This window comes from Solea senegalensis, linkage group LG16, assembly GCF_019176455.1.
Source record: "Solea senegalensis isolate Sse05_10M linkage group LG16, IFAPA_SoseM_1, whole genome shotgun sequence".
Classification (NCBI taxonomy): Eukaryota; Metazoa; Chordata; class Actinopteri; order Pleuronectiformes; family Soleidae; genus Solea; species Solea senegalensis.
In genome coordinates this window covers 5,731,010-5,747,556 of record NC_058036.1, presented here as the reverse complement: position 1 = coordinate 5,747,556, position 16,547 = coordinate 5,731,010, and the positions used below count along the sequence as shown (strand labels likewise).

Here is a 16,547-nt window from a genome sequence, read left to right as displayed (position 1 = left end):
TGTTTAGTTTGGCCATAAGCAGGTCGTTCTGACCACGTCTACGTGCCTGAATGCATCGAGTTACCGCCGAGTTAACCCTTAGTGCTCACGCAGCACGGATCTGTGCCGCAGGTGCACCTTTGGTAAATTGCCGTAGGAATAATACAAAATGTTTTGTGTATAAGGGATCTTCCAAGTGGAAAAAGTAGTGATAAGTGTGCAGAAGTCACAAAACATACGGTTTTTATTTCATTTTTGTTATTTCAAAAAATGAGTCAAGTGAACTTTGAACAGTGACGCACTTCCATATTAAATCCGATTTTAAGCATTTTGAGCAATTTTTGCTCAGGTTTGACTAAGTTGTGCTGAAAAAAGGATATAACGCAGTCTGTAACGCACATTCCTGTAGCTTCTGTAGACACAGAAAAGCAGTTTCTAAGTGCTAAAAAGAAGTTGAACAGGTGTACCACGGCCGTGAAATAAAACTCTGAGGGTTCGTTCTCCTCCAAAAACTACACATTTGTTGTTCTGTGCACTGAGCTGCAGCAAAAGCGACAGACAGTGGAACGTTTTCCATCTCGAATCGTTGGGCTAGTGTGGTTCCGCGCCGCAGAGCTCGGACGCCAGACGCAGCGGATGGAAAATGTGAAACGTCTTAATGTCTGTGCGGGCTTTTTCCTCCGAGAACAAATCTTTTTGGAACGGCTTTAACGAGTGACCTTTCATATCCTTCTCTCCCACTGTCATCAGACTCCCACATAGCTGATAGGAGTTATAAAAACACATGCAGAGTAATACTTAAAAATGTCACGTTATACTGCCCTTATTGTGTGTCATTTGTTTTTACTTTGTGTCCATTTCTCTGACTTTTAACTTGGCATTTGTGTGGACAGCAAAGAAAGAACTCCAGTGCACAGAGAAAACGTGCTTTCTTACTGCACATATGACAATAAACACTTTCAATTTTGAATACGAGGCTACAAGGCCTGCAGAACACACAATGCAAAAGGAGCATTGGGTCGCATTGCACATAGTGATATTATCCAAATGTCCAACGCTCACAACACAGATTGCAGCCCTCGATGGGATGAATACATGATTCATTTCACAGATTAAAGCTCATGACAAACTCATCCTATCAAACAAATTGGTGATTTTCATGGTGATCACTCACCATGTCCTTGGTCTCGGAGTCAGACGGGCTGGACTCTGACGGAGACTTCTCTTTCTCACTGGGTTCTCCATAGAAGAGGGACGTGAGGCTGACACGGACAGAGAATAGACACAAAGACACATCAGGATCATCACACTGACAGTATATATCCCATAAAAGAGGGGTGTGAGCTTCATCTGATGCTCACGTAATGATACACTCAACTGGAGAATCCTTTATTTATAGGACACTTAACATAAACTTGTCGTGAACTGAAATTGTTATCTTAAATATAAAATAAAAATACATAAAAATGATCCTTTCTTTATAAGAAACACTCCTTTTTAAAAACAATGATCCCACAGGAAACTTAGAAAACTGCTGTGAACTAAAATTGTCATCTTCAATAACTGTATATATACGTATATGCAGCTCCTGTATTGGCAGAAACACTGCACATGACCACCTTTTATTAAAAGTTAATCTAGTCTTATTTACCATTTTATCAATAGTTCTATAATAATCTTTAAATGCGAGAAAAAAACAAATTATTTAGACGTAAAGAATCATATTTGTCACTTGAGGGAGAACGCTTGTGCTCTCCCTGTAGTATCATTTATAACCAGCAGAGGGAGGTAGATACTGCAGCTCTCGGAACTCAAGCACAGTCCCACTGAGACTTCCTTCTCCATCTTAAGTGTAGACTGTAATAAAACAAGTGAAGGCTTCACCTGTCATTCTCCATGAGCAGAGCCAGACGGCCGTAGTCCCAGGCAGCCTTCCTCAGACAGGAGAAGACGAGCAAGAACAACTGGAAGACGTGTACAAAAAAAACCAACATGACAGTGTTAGGTGTCACACAACTGCACACACGTAACCACGTCCTCTTCATACCGCCCGATTTAAAAAGGCGAGGCCCGTCTCTCAGGTTCAGCAAATAATGAGCCATTTTCCTTGCTTTAGAGTAGTTCACGGTTGTCTTGGAAACTACCGGGGAGAGGTCAGCATGCACTGATGATCAATGAGTGTGGTCAGTGGGCTAAAGAAGATGTCTTCATTCCATCACACTCCTGATGCGTGGGCATGTTCTCCTAAAGTCCCTAAAGGGGGTTAGGGGACACACACACGCTTTGACTCTTGTTTGTCATTATGAGACGAATCTCAAGCCGTCAGTGTTGTCTTGACGACCAGGCGGCAATAAAAAAAAAAGAAAAGAGACGAGCCAATTAAAACACGGAGGAGGGAGATTGAGTGTGACATCCATGCAGAGATCAAGCGCGCCACGTCCTGACAGCGCGAGCGAGGCTGGAACGGACGACTTCAACGGGAGAGGCGGTGTTTTCCGGAGACGTGAGGGGAGACAGTGTTTGTAAACACACTTGGCAGACACCCTTTATACACGAGGGGGAGGAGAGGACGAGTAAAGAGCACAACAGTGACAGCAAGGGCGGGATTATGATGCCCACTCTGGGTAAAAAGGACTTTTCTTTAAGCTGTAAACTGAGGGGATCAATTTGATGACATTTACTGCACTTTGTTCCACAAAAGACATCCCAGATTTAGTTGCCTCTGCAGAGCTGCGCACGCACTTTAAAATCAAAATATGAGCAGCATCGATCCTGACCTTTAGTCCCTTAATGGGCGTCGAGCTGAAACTACTCACGAGCCCATAAATCTCAAAACATAACCCTGACTTTCAAGTTACATGAGACATTTGCAAACCATGTACTAGAATTCACCTTAGTATCGCAGATTTAGTTTATAAGCATCTTATTTACACACTAGGCTGTTCCTCCAACGAAAAGTAATAACTAAGTATAGGTCGTATGCAGAGGTGAAAGGTCAAACCCGTGTTGAACCACACCAAAGTACAACGCTTTAACCCATAAGTGAATTGCCCGTGAAGCTATTTGACAATAGGTACCAGATCGCTGCATGAAATTTGTTTGTAAAAGTACAAGTAAAAGTACTGGTCTAAAAATGTACTCAAGTAAAAGTAAAAAAAGTTGCTTGTTTAAAATCTATGCAGAGTAAAAGTTACTTAGTCACAAGGGGACACACATCTCACATGAATTGTTTTTAATTAAAGGCAAACCTTTACAAATTAAAGTGATGACAAAATAAAATATGTAAACACATAATGTCTCAGTCAAAATGGGTCAAAGGTCACAAATGCTTTAATTTTCTCACTCACTCGGGGAACTTAATTAAAGCCAATTCACCTGTCCTCGTCATTCATTCACCTGTCACCATCATTCCCCTGTCCCCATCATTCACCTGTCCCCATCATTCACCTGTCCTCACTACTTCACCTGTCATCATTCATTCACCTGCCCCCATCATTCCCCTGTCCTCATCATTCATTCAGCTGTTCTCATCATCCATTCACCTGTCCTCATCATCTATTCACCTGTCCTCATCATCCATTCACCTGTCCTCATCATTCACCATTTATTTAGGTGATTTAAAACATTAGTGAAGTACAGTACTTCCAAAAAAAACATACTTAAGTAAAAATTACAAATTTAAAAATGACTTAAAGTACTTGAAGTACACAGAAAACCTACTCAATTACAGTAACGCGAGTCAATGTAATTCATTACTTTCCACCTCTGGGTTTGTAACCCTGCCGTGAGAGACAGATTCATGCATTCACCTACGATTATATTAATATGTTATCTGACTCCAGATGTGAAAGGAAGGCATAATTGTTTCATCTGTTCACTCCTGCGTGGTTACATTGCCATTTAAAAATGATAATTGTGACATGGAAAATAAAGTTCTGAAAGGGACCCATTGCCCCAATGTTTGGACACCCCTGGCTTAGGCCACAAAAATGGTAATCATTGCAGTGTTCCAACAAGAATAGCTGCACAAATCTGTGTGTTTGTGAAATGACATGTTTCTAACACAGCGTATGTCACAGTGGATTTCACACACACGTTGGTGTGCTGACGCCGCTGTTGTGCTTTGTTATCGTCAAGAGCAGAGTGAGGCGCTGCAGACAGGACGTCTGTGAGACACTTTCCTCCCTGTGACCATGTCTGGCTGTCTCTTTGTATCAGAACTAGACGCGATACTTCAACCCGGTGTTGACGGCACACTGTTTACATTCTGGGAATGAGGTCCCACCCCCTTCAAGTGAGTCTAAAAAGTGCAGAATTAGTGTTGCAGTTTCAAGGCTCTGACCTTTCCCCCGACCTTTCTTTGTCACGTGCCCACCAGTGACACTTGGTCCAAGGCTTGAAACTGCAATGCTAATTCTGTACTTTCTAGAGGGTTCCGACGGGACCTCATTCCCAGAATGTAAACAGTGTCCGCTATCTTTGCTAACAGTTACGCACAGGGGAACTCGGGGGAAGCTGAGGTTGTGAAGCACAATTTTTCAAAAATACAACCCCTATTCTAGCAATACAAAGCTAAATACAAAACAGTGTCCGCCATCTTTGCTAACAGTTACGCTAACAAGGGAACTCAGGGGAAACTGAGGATGGGAAGCACAATTTTTCAAAAATACTACCCCTATTCTAGCAATACAAAGCTAAATACAAAACAGTGTCCGCCATCTTTGCTAACAGTTACGCTAACAAGACAAAGTGTCACTGGTGGGCACATAACAAAAAAAGGAGCAGGTTTGTATTTAAATAAGCTAAATGCAATTTGGTGAAGTATTCCTTTGATGCTCCCTGTGTATGTGTGTACGTGTGTGTATGTGTGTGCGCGCGTACCATCCAGAGCAACACGTTGATGGTGAGTACTGTGGGCACCCCTCCAAACGGCAGGCCCTGCAGGACGCTGCTGCGGGAATGGGAGTGATAGCATATCTCGGCCGTGCTGTTATCTTCCTTGAAGGATTCCAGGAAGCCGAGAACACTGAGCTCCACGGCGCTCCCCTCCGCAGGGAGTGCTCTCGTCGCAAACGGCGGCTGCGCCATCAGCACTCGACCATACCTGAGGAAAAACAGAAGCATGGAGCGTGTATTCAAATATTTGAATGAATGAAGCTTTCAGGTTTGAAAAGTGAAGATCTCAATTGCCAGTCTTTCTCAATAGAACGTGATGTCAATTTTGTAAATAACGTTCCCATTTAGAGGTAAATTAACAGTAAACCACAGCACATATATGCCAGTGTGATTGAACATGAGGTGCCTGATTGCAAAATGAGCATTCATTCGTTCATAGTCTACTGATTTTTCCTTCACATGACGGTTGCGGGGCCGCTGGTGCAAATCCCAGCTGACATAGGGTCAAAGTCGGCAGTCCAACCTTCCACCCTCACACCTACGGTCAATTTAGAGAGCTAATTTTCTTTGGATTGTGGGAAGAAACCTGGAGAAAACCCACGCACACACGGGGGAGAAGATCCATGCACACACCATGCAGAGAGGCCCTTGTTCTGACCGGGTCGCAAACCCAAGTCTTTAGCTACAAAAGCAACAGCGTTAACCATAACACCCGAGGTCTCAAAGAACTAAAGAAACTAATATGAGAAATAAAAACTAAGAAAACCTACAAACCCTCTCTAAAAATGAATTAAAACTAATTAATTTTTTTATACAAAAATCAAACAAATTCATGTGGCCCACCACTTAAAGCAATTCAGGGCAATATTTCAACCTTAAATGTTTGTTTTTGATATTTTAAAATTCATTTTGCATCCTTTTTTTAAAAAAGAAAAAAAGGGAATTATATATCACTACACATCAAAACAAACACTTTTATTTTGAAATGATGCAAATCTTCGTCACAAATGTTGTTATTGCTCCATCATAAGAGATTTGTGGCCCCCAGGTCTTTTCAATTTGAGGCCTCTGCACTACACCAGCCGTCTGTGAACTTCAAAAACAAAAAATGCTGTCAAGATAATTACAAACTCTGCTGAATACTTATAAAAAAAGGCATTTAAAATGTAAACAAAGAGTAAAGCTGGGGCGACGACAATGGCCACTGAACTGAAGATGTAATGGAAAGTGATTCATTTTAACGTTGTTGTTGCGAGTCAGTTTCATCAGAGACGAGTATCTGTCGATCACTTTAAGTGCAATTATAAAAGCATTTACGAGCGGCCACTGAAGTCCATTAGCACATATTGATTCGTGTCCGCGTCTTTGCATCCGACAAATGGAAGCGGTAGATGACACATTATGACGTTAACCAAACTGAGCACATGACAGATTTGGAGGATAATAACGAGTCAATTTTAACCGCGAAGAGAAGAGTTTAAACTTCATGAAGACACTTCTCGGCTAACCGGGTCTGAACAGCTCGTTTGGGCCAGACAGTAATGACCACAGTGACTGTGGAGCATGCACAGGATATGATCATTCACACTGCCATGACCACGGAGCGTAAGCCTGCACCATCTGTCCTCCAGCAGCACACACACACAAACACACGCACACTCTCTCTCTGCCTTCGATCAATACAGTCCCGAATTCCAGCTGCTCAGCTTGTGTACACTGCACGCTGAATAAACAGTCCAACAAAATGGAGCAGCGCTTGCGGAGTGCTGACAAAGCTGTCCATCAATACCGAGAAAGTCTCCCGAGTGAACCACATCCATCCTCAGACTCGTGACACAGAGGCCGGCTGCTCTGCGGCGGTGTAGTCATGGTGTTTGGGCTGCAGCGGTAACAAGAGTCGCAGCCAAAACTGCACCATCACAGCTCTCCACTGATTTATCACAACGTTGAAAAGCCTTTTCCTGCTTGTGCGACAGAAACCTGCAGCCAAGACAAGACCAAGACTTTGAGGGCTCGAGACCGAGACGAGACCAAGACCGAGGCAGTAAAAGCTGGACGTGGTCCCAGCCGTCTCCGTTAGCGTCGCGTTGCAGAATTTACACGTTGCGCTGTGTTTTCGTTTGGAGGTATTTATACACAAAAAGTCTTTGTGGTTCAGGTAACCAAATTTTCTTATAGAGGAGTTGGCTGACATCTTCTCACGGCCTCTTCTCCTGCACTCACGTGCACCTTTGTGGGGGGGGGGTCAAGTTATTGGTTGTACCCGAAGCAATGCGAATTACGCAAAATCACAGTAATGATATTAACAAGGTAATCCAAAAATGCACAGGCAATTTATTGATATCCCCACAGTTGTGGTCTTGACCGGTCTTGATATAAAATCCAGAGTCCACTTAGTCTGAGGCCGAGTAAAAATGCAGTCGATTCTGAGACGAGACCTTCAAAAAGTGGTATCGAGACCAAGACCGATCTGGAGTACTACAACACTAGTTGGAGGTGAGCGGGATCAGTGATCAGAGGAGTCTGGTGAAGAACGTTCATCCATTTTCTACCACATTATCCTCCACATGAGGGTCGCAGGGATTGGTGCTGTGTGAATCTCAGCGATAGGTACACCCCGGATAGATCGCAAGTCCGTCACACACAATCAACCATCTACTCTCACACCTCAGTGTCCGATTTACCTAATCCCCATATTGCTATTGGCAAACTCCATGCAGAGAGGCCCTCGTTCCAACCGGGTCGCGAACCTGAGTCTTGTTGCTGCAAAGGCAAAGAGTGCTAACCACTACACCGACCGTGTGGCCTGGTCAAGAACAGAGATATGAAAATACAAGGCAACCCAGTCAGGCTCAGTCTAAGTGTGCTTAGTGTTACCGCTTACTTTTTTTTTAGATCCATTCAATCCTCGGGTAATAATACAACATATATCCTAAACTGTATTTGCAGTAATAAAGGCTTGTACAGAAATAGCAAACAAACCCCGGAGAGTAAAATGTGAATAAAACACAACTAAACTTGCTTTAAAAGAGTGAGAAAAAAAGTTGAAAATGCAAAAGCTTTTTAAAAAAAAAAGACTGGTCGTCTTCTTGCACCAGATGAGTCACTCAGTAAAGAAAGCTGCCGCCTGCTAATGCCAACGGTGTAGCTCTTCCTTTCCATGTCCAGAGCAGTGACGCTCTGCTCTGCTCTCACACAACATTTGGACAAAACGTCACCACGTGACTCAGCAGTTTAACATTCATCTCTCTCTCGCGTGCGTAAACACTGCGATATTTCACTGAGTGATGGCGCTTTTCCACTATACCGTTCAAGCACAACGCGGCACGGCTCGACTACTCAGCTTGGTATTGCTTTCCGTTACTGCTCCACTGGTTTCCTTAACATTCCTCACTGTAAAAAAACAAACAAAAAAAAAACTCATTCAGATAACCAACACTGCCACAAAAACAATTAGTCTACGAACTTCAAACCCACAAGAACGAAACAGCAAGGCCAACACTTGCATCGCACATGCAATATCACAGGACACCACGCACACCCACTCAATCACCATTTCCAACTCCTACCATCACAATAAAGCCCACTTCAGCAGAAGCCTAATACCTTCAGCCATGTCCACCTTAAACAAAACAAAGCCATATATGTAACGTATGTTATGGTTTTTCTTTTGTTTGTTTCTACTGTGACTTTTTTTTGTGAGGCATACAAATTGTGAAAACAAATTTCCCCAAGAAAACAATAAACTCACTAACTCATAAAAACAGACCCCGAAAAAACCCCATGTAAAAAAAAGATCCAGAAAAAAACCCACCGTGAAAAAAGAACCCAAAAAAAACGACGTAAAAAAGACCCTGAAAAACCCCACGTAAAAAAGACCCTGAAAAAACACGTAAAAACATACCCCGAAAAAAAAACCACGTAAAAACAGACCCCGAAAAAAACATGTAAAAAAAAGACCCCGAAATAAAAACACATTAAAACAGACCCCCCAAAAAAACTCGTAAAAACAGACCCCCAAAAAAACATGTAAATAAAAACAAAAAAATAAAAACCTGCGTAAAAAATTCACTTAACTATTTTAAGTGAATGCAATACACTTTCAATTCTATTTAAATCCTCTGTCTGCTCTTTATATGAATAAATTTATTTTGAATTATGAATATTGTTTTTTCTTCATCATCATTATTATTATACAGCATACATAATGCCAAAACAACCACTTTCACTTTAAAATTCTGTCAAATAGCATCATGAATATTTTAATTGCGATATATCACGATAGAATATTGTGTTATAATTTGAAGCACTTTGTTTTCACCCTGTTTTAAAGAGATAAAACCTCCTGTAGACCAAGTCGGACCAGCTCATCTGCTTATTATACCAGGAAACAACAGATGAGGAGTTTCTGTGTGGAAGAGAAATGATTATCCCTGGCGAAGGCCGATGACTCGCAATTAACCCTTATTCAATCCACACATCTGTCATCGCTCACTTCCTAATATTTTGATTCAATCAGCTTCCCTGAACGCAGCATCATCTTCTGTGGCGTTACCAGCTACACATTTCGGCTTAAAACTGTACATAACGTTTATATATGAACAAATAGCTGTTATATTCAATAAAAACATCATTTCTGTTCATATTTACAGCTTTTATCCTCATTTCTGTGAGGATAAAAGCTGGCACTTCCTGTTAGGTCAAAGTCATAAAACAACTGTAGGTAAGAACGCCGGTAAAGCTGGCGTTGTAAGAAAGTGACAAAGTCAGACTAAAATTATACAGCACTGTTTTAAAAAAAAAAAAACCAAAATACAAGTTTTTGTTTTTTTAAGAATATCTTTTAAATGTATGAAGTGATTCTGTTGTGTTCTATGATAATAAGCTCCCCTGCTGTGAGAAACACATGAGAAACACAGTGTTTGGTGAACGCTACTTGGTTTGAGAACTCCTTTGTGTCCCAGTCTCAATCACAGCTCTCTATGGGGATATTGATTTGATGCTACTTTTTATTATACTGTTTTTTTGTTCATTCTTAGTATTTGTATTTGTATATGTACAGTATATGTATATGTATTACTCAATACACATATCCCTATAAGGACCTACTATGGTGACCTGGAAGTGCAAACCATTATTACAATTATTACATGAGACAAATCCCAAAAACAAATCAACAAAAGCCACAGATGTGACCCAAAAAATGTTGACAATAAGACATAAAATATTTAAAATTCTCTTTGGTGAGGCTTTTGAAAAGACATTAAAACTTTTATTATATTTTATAGAACGTTATGGCAAAAGTCTGATAGAAGAAGTAGGAAAAAGCTGAAATCAGTGGCTCTTATTTTGAAAGCCAGTTTGAAAGGAAGTGGTGCTATCATATACACATATACATACATAGTTTTTTGAACATGTCCATGATTCCATTTTGAGAACAAATCTTCATTTTAATCCCTTAAAGGGAACTTTAAACTGATCATTTAAAAAAAAAAAATATCTTTATGAGTATTTAAGTGAATTATTTATTTTGTGAACAGTTTTTTTCAGTTATTTTTATTTCTAAATTGTTCAAGAGTTATTATTGTAATTTCACATGCGCTGTTTCAGGAAGCCAGAGAAGAGAGAGTGGAAAGAACACCCGCACATAGTTTCTATTTTTTGGCCTGTTTTTTGCACGTTGAGAGACAAAGACTCTAACAAATGATATAGTAAATCCGTTTTATACACTTAAAATGTCTAATTTAACACTGTAGTGTGTTTTTCTTCATTTTGAATTGTTAAAAACATATTTTAACATGCAGTCAAATGTACATAACTGCCAAATATTGGAAGTTCTACTGGAAAATGGGTCATTCCCTGGTCCTTTTATGGTTAAAATAAACACATTGGCTGTATTTATCAAACCAAACATATAAAACCATATAAATTCAGTGATGTCATACTGGTATCAAATATTTTCAAATCATTCACAGCATCCACTACTCACTTTAACAATCCTTTCAATCACTGAACCCGACTCTGTCAAAAGTGCCTCGTCATGCTGACATGACAATCTGAATCTATGTCGTCGTTAAATCAATAAAAACAATCAAACAAAAAAAAAAATCACTGCGACTGCAAAAGCTCTGCACAATTAACCATATTTCAAAACCTCATTTTCAGCTGCGCCAAAGTCGGATCAACAGCATAAAGCATTGCGATGGGAGCGGTTTCTCTGCTGCCGCCGCCTGAGTTTCAGTCGGCTCAAGATGAATTACACAAACCCTGAGGGAATGAGAGAGGAGGAGGACAGGGGGAGAGAGACGTCGTCGTCTTTTCCCAGAGAAATGAGCCGTAAATTAAAACGTGAACCTGCACCGACCTCCACACCTCTGCACCCATCTGCCAGACAGTGTAAGACAAAAGAGCACCCCAGGTGGAAAACCTGCAATTACCATAAATAAAAGAATAAGTGCCTCAGAGGTGCCGGTGTCTTTTATGACACACACACTTGTCCCCTGTCACTGGTGTGTTTACGTTTGAGACAGTGACAACCACATGCAAATGAAGAGCTTTGACATTTCCCCTCCTGTCATCGGCTCCGTCCCAAAGCCCCTAAACTACTAGAATATGTACGCGTGCTTATATTTGTAAGCGTCCTCTGCATGTTGTCTCGAAATTGGACGATAAAGAGGATTCTCTGGAGTCATCCCACATCTAACTGACAGTTAGTAGCGGTCCAGTAGCATTTAAGAGGCATTCAAATGTGACATTGTCATAGTAGCCGCAACCCCTGTGTTGCTCAAGTCGCCCCCTAAGGTGAAAACTGAGCCAAAATTGAGTTTCACCGAATTTCCCGAAACTTGGTGGGAAGATGTTATAGACCAACACGAGCAAAAAAGTCAATCAGAACCATGGCCTCAACTCAACAGGAAGTCGTTTTCCCTACAACTTCACCATACATTGACTGATCGCCTCGAAACTTCATATCCAACACAAAAGCGACCTCAAAAAACGCCTACACAAACACACACTTACTTGACCCAACAGGAGTTGGCCACGGCAACCATCGGAAATTCGGCGAATTTCCGAACACTCGCCACAAAACAGGAAGTGTCCTTTAACTTTAACATACAGCGAACCGATCACCACGAAACTTCATACGTGACACAAGAGACCAACACTGAACACATCTATGGACACAAACTTCACCCAAGCATATGAAAAGTTTGCTTTTCAAATATGTAGAATTTGAATATTTGTTTGATAGAGTATTTGTTGCAGTCTCACCATTAGATGTCACTAATGTTTACACACTGGACCATTAAAAGAGGGGCCTCTTTTAAGCTTGTTGTTTCCCAACCATTGGATGGCAACTGTCATATTGTAACACACACGTATCCAAGTCTTGAGTCACAGGGCATTTAGGCTGCTAAATGCTAAATTCCCCCCACTATTTAATATGTAAAAACGTATTTACAGGGGCTATAATGATGTGCAATATGTCTTATATCCCTTTTATTCCAGCACAACCTAGGCAATCTATATATACACACACATTATATGAACACAATTCATATTTTTTTTTAAATAGGATTGAATTTGTGAAATTTGGAAATGCGTCATATAGGGCTATGCAATATAAAATGAATGATGAACTTTGACTCCACATCACGTAAGAAGACGGAAAAATCAAGCCCTAATATGTGACCTATAAACGCACATTCCCAGGATGTCCATAAAAGGAGTTGTGTATTATTCCCACGGCGATTTACCAAGGGTGCACCTGCGGCAAACAAGTCCAAAGTCATTCTCGCAGCAACCAAGCAAGTCGAGTCAAGTCGCATGAATGTAGAAGATGAAGATGAGTTCCCAGGTATTCCACATTTAAGGATGAAAAACAGCAGTTTAATCCAGACCTATTCTTGTGTTGTACTGAGAAAATTAAGAACATAATCTAAAATACTGTAAATATGTCTATAAAATGAGTTGACTCCTCTATTAAATTCTTCCAACGATATTGCCAGTCTCTCATTGATAACTTGTTTATTCCTGTGCTTCGTTGGGTGCATCTCATTCTTCAGCTCCTCTGCTCTGATGGTTGTTGGGGGGGGAGGGGGGGATGATGAGGGGCAAACCCAGCCTAAGGAGGAGAAAGGGACGGAGGTTTTTCACACAATCTGCTCACCACCTGCTCAGTGGAGGGGAAGGGAGGGAGGAGGGGGGAGGCTTTACTCTTTTCACAGCTCACTCTCCCTCCATCACACGAGACACCATCACAGATCACTGGTGTGTGTCCGCTCCCTCAGCCGTCCCCTGGTTCTGAAGGCTGAATAAGCCATAACATGACCGGAGAGGTGCTCAACAAACACAACACCTGCTTGCTCCGTGTCCGCACATGCTCAGTAGACTCCCCAGGGAGAACTGTGTGTCTGCTGCTGCTGCTGCTGCTGCTGCTGTGAGGTCTGGGCCCGTCCCTCATTATTAGGACTCTCTTCTGGCTTCAGTGAGTCTGGCATGTTAGCTGAAACCTGCACATTCTCTGCACCGTGCACGACAAGTAAATCATGCATCGTTGTAAATAAGCGCTTGACATGAATTAAAAATGGGAGCTGAAAAAATAAACTCAGATTTTTGCAACCACAAGTTGACAGATATCCTACTGGTGTCCACTTATAGGCGCCACGTTTTATCATTCATTTTCCTGTAAGTGGAACAGCACTGACATCATGTTCTACCAAAGAGAACCTGACACTCGCAATTGAGACCAGTGTTGCCAGATCTCGAGAGAGAGAAACAAGCAACCGGGCCTATGAAAACAAGCCGCTTCTCGCTCCCTCGCTCAAAAAAACTTCACCAAAACATCAGCACAATGACCACATGTATAAAATAGATGGGATATGAACATTTGCAAACCAATTTTGTTTGATAATTAAACTTCCTAAACATCATAAATAGGAAGATAACACTCTCCTGTATCAGATCATCACTCAAGATTTCCCAAGTTCCCAACCGGGGAAAAAAAAACAAACAATCAACCTACTTTCCCTCTGATTGGCTCGTGCTCGTTGCCATCAGGATCACAGCCAATCAGAAGCAGGGTGTGGGTGGGGAAAATGTCTGCTGTCACCTGTGTGTGTGGGGAAAGGGAGGGGTTCTGGACAGAACTATCAAACTCATGGAGCTGGGAACACGTCCAAACACACAAGTGCACTTCAGCAACAAGCCCAAGAAAACCTCTGCAACCTGCAACGACAAATATTTGTAAGAAAAACAAGGCTAAAGCTGCTTATAATAAGCAGACTTGGCAACCATGATTGAGACTATTAACTTCTCAGGAAAGTGTTTACTGACATTATGAATGAAGTATATATATTTAAATATATATTCTACATTATAATGAAGAATTTAAATATATATGTATGTGTGTGTGTGTATATATATATATATACATATATACACACATATATATATATACACATATACATATATATATACACACATATATACACATATACATATATATACACACATATATATATATATATATACATATATATACACATATACATGTATACACACACACACACATATATATATATACATATATATATATATATACATATATATATATATACATATATATATATATATATATATATATATATATATATATATATATATATACACACACACAGGCTAAGCGGAAGTAGTCATAGACTCTGACAAAATAATTGTAATGATCAGAATAGGTTACAATTATTTTGTCGGATGTCGACAGGGAAAACCTGGGGAACGAGCTCCAGACAGACAGCTCCAGACTCCAAGCCTGTGACTAACTCGGATCATTCCAAACAAATAAAAAACAATATTTCCGAATGATTAAATCGATATTTGATTTGCAATTTGCGTTGTTTTCATTTTGTGGTTCATATTTGTTTGCTCGATTCATAAAAGGGCCGTTAGCTTGAAAATATTCCTCTCCAGCTTCACGTCACGCACAAAGTGGAAACACAACAACAGATGAATGCCTTGCGTGTTAATAACTGCCGAGACTCACACAGAAAAAACCAGAACAGCCATTACAATTGGAATGACGAGCAGAACAACACAGAGGCCTAACAGCCAATCCTCCTCCAGGCTTCCAGTGATCTGCCGCAGCTTCTCTTCCTCTGGGCTCGCGGAAATGACCGACGTGGCTCCAGCTACTCAGCCGCCTGCAGTTTTAAAACACTGATCATAAAACCTGCGGGGTTACAGGAGGACAACCTGTATCCATGACCAGGCCTTTTAATAAAATAAGAAGGAAGTAGTCCCAGAGTATCGTAATAGCTGGTCGTAGAGCTGCACAACAGCGCCCCCCACAGGCCTGGAGCACTTCCGTTATTGAATATGCCGGTGTTTTTGCTCCAGCTGGCGTTTTGGGATTCGTGCGTGGTTTTCGGTTTTGCATCGTTTTGTTTTTTGGAGCCCGTTTTCCTTTCTCACGTTGCAAGATTTCTTTGGATTGCATCACATTTTCATTTGTCCACGACTGGACCGACACGGATACCGATTTATAACAATATATTGTCACTACTGTGGGAGAAACACTGCATCATGTAATAATAATAAATATATTTTAGAATAACATCTATAATAGAAATATGGATTTATGGCCAAACAGGGAAATACTGTAGAAAGGTTTTTGCTCCTCCAGGTTTGATCTTTAATATTTCTGAGGCTCTTTTATGTGACACTGGACAAACTCATTGATGTTTTTGCAAAAATGGAAGGAGTGATACCTCATGGACTATTTTTAAACCCACTTCACTGCTTGTCCCTTGTTTGATCGTCTTCAGCGGGAGCTGTCCATAAAAAAATAATATATGATTTTCTCAGAAGTAAAACAAGTGACTACTGTTTTATTTCTCAGTGTGTGTAGACTCTGTATCCATTCCACTATTGCGAGCTCTCCTTTCAATCTGAGCCCCGTGAAATATTAATGTACTGTATGTGTGATGCTTTTTTTCCCCTCATCCTCACACTGATTACAAATTAAAGTGAAAGCCCACTGAGTGTTCGACCTCTGTCAGCCACAGACGGAGAAATCAAAATTACAAGAGAGTCAAAAGGTGCACAAAGTACATACACTTAAAAGGTATTCCCCTCCTCGCCTGCATCAACAAACACTGAACAAGAAAACTCGCACATCTGTTGCTTACTGCACTCAACAACTACAGTGGTCACCAGTCTTCAAAGGCTCCTCATGTTTTACAGTAAACCTTAGGGTTAATGACCTGTGGGGGGCCACTGAGCGCCTAGTCTGGTCAGTGGGTAACAGATCATTCAGGGTGTGAGATAAGAATTTACAATTAGAATCATATCACGGATTTCAAAATAAAAGTACATTATAGTTCACTATAAAAGTACATCTGATGCAAAATAAATAAACTTGACGTTAAATCGTGGGCCGCTTGTTTGAGGCCTCTGGTGTAGATGAGATTATATAAGTAATCACAGACGTCCAATAAAATGCTGAAAGCCTTTAATGTGTCTATTTATGGACAAACTGGACGGAGATCCTGTCTAATTAATGACCGACTCTAATTACCATCATAACTGTGATTTATCTTCAGATGGGCTGTGACGTGGCCTCGTTAATATTCACTGAAATGCCTGAATGTCCCTCTTCATGAGGACAAACAACA

General features: G+C 40.9%; 1 protein-coding gene across 3 annotated transcripts in view; it reads right to left on the bottom strand.

Moving 5' to 3' along the window:
- Positions 1 to 16,547, bottom strand: part of tmem63c (transmembrane protein 63C) — a 33,176-nt gene that overhangs the window by 11,484 nt on the left and 5,145 nt on the right. The window contains exons 1-5 of one of the 3 annotated variants that reach the window (XM_044047012.1): positions 14,918 to 15,546; positions 13,901 to 14,103; positions 4,861 to 5,083; positions 1,864 to 1,943; positions 1,154 to 1,241 (exon numbers count right to left, since the gene is read on the bottom strand). In XM_044047012.1, the coding sequence (XP_043902947.1) occupies positions 1,154 to 1,241; positions 1,864 to 1,943; positions 4,861 to 5,083; positions 13,901 to 13,932 (423 nt within the window). In that variant the 5' untranslated portion in view covers positions 13,933 to 14,103; positions 14,918 to 15,546. Of the gene's footprint in view, positions 1 to 1,153; positions 1,242 to 1,863; positions 1,944 to 4,860; positions 5,084 to 13,900; positions 14,183 to 14,917; positions 15,547 to 16,547 lie in introns of those variants that run through there. The other 2 variants (XM_044047014.1, XM_044047013.1) reach the window with 2 other exon arrangements.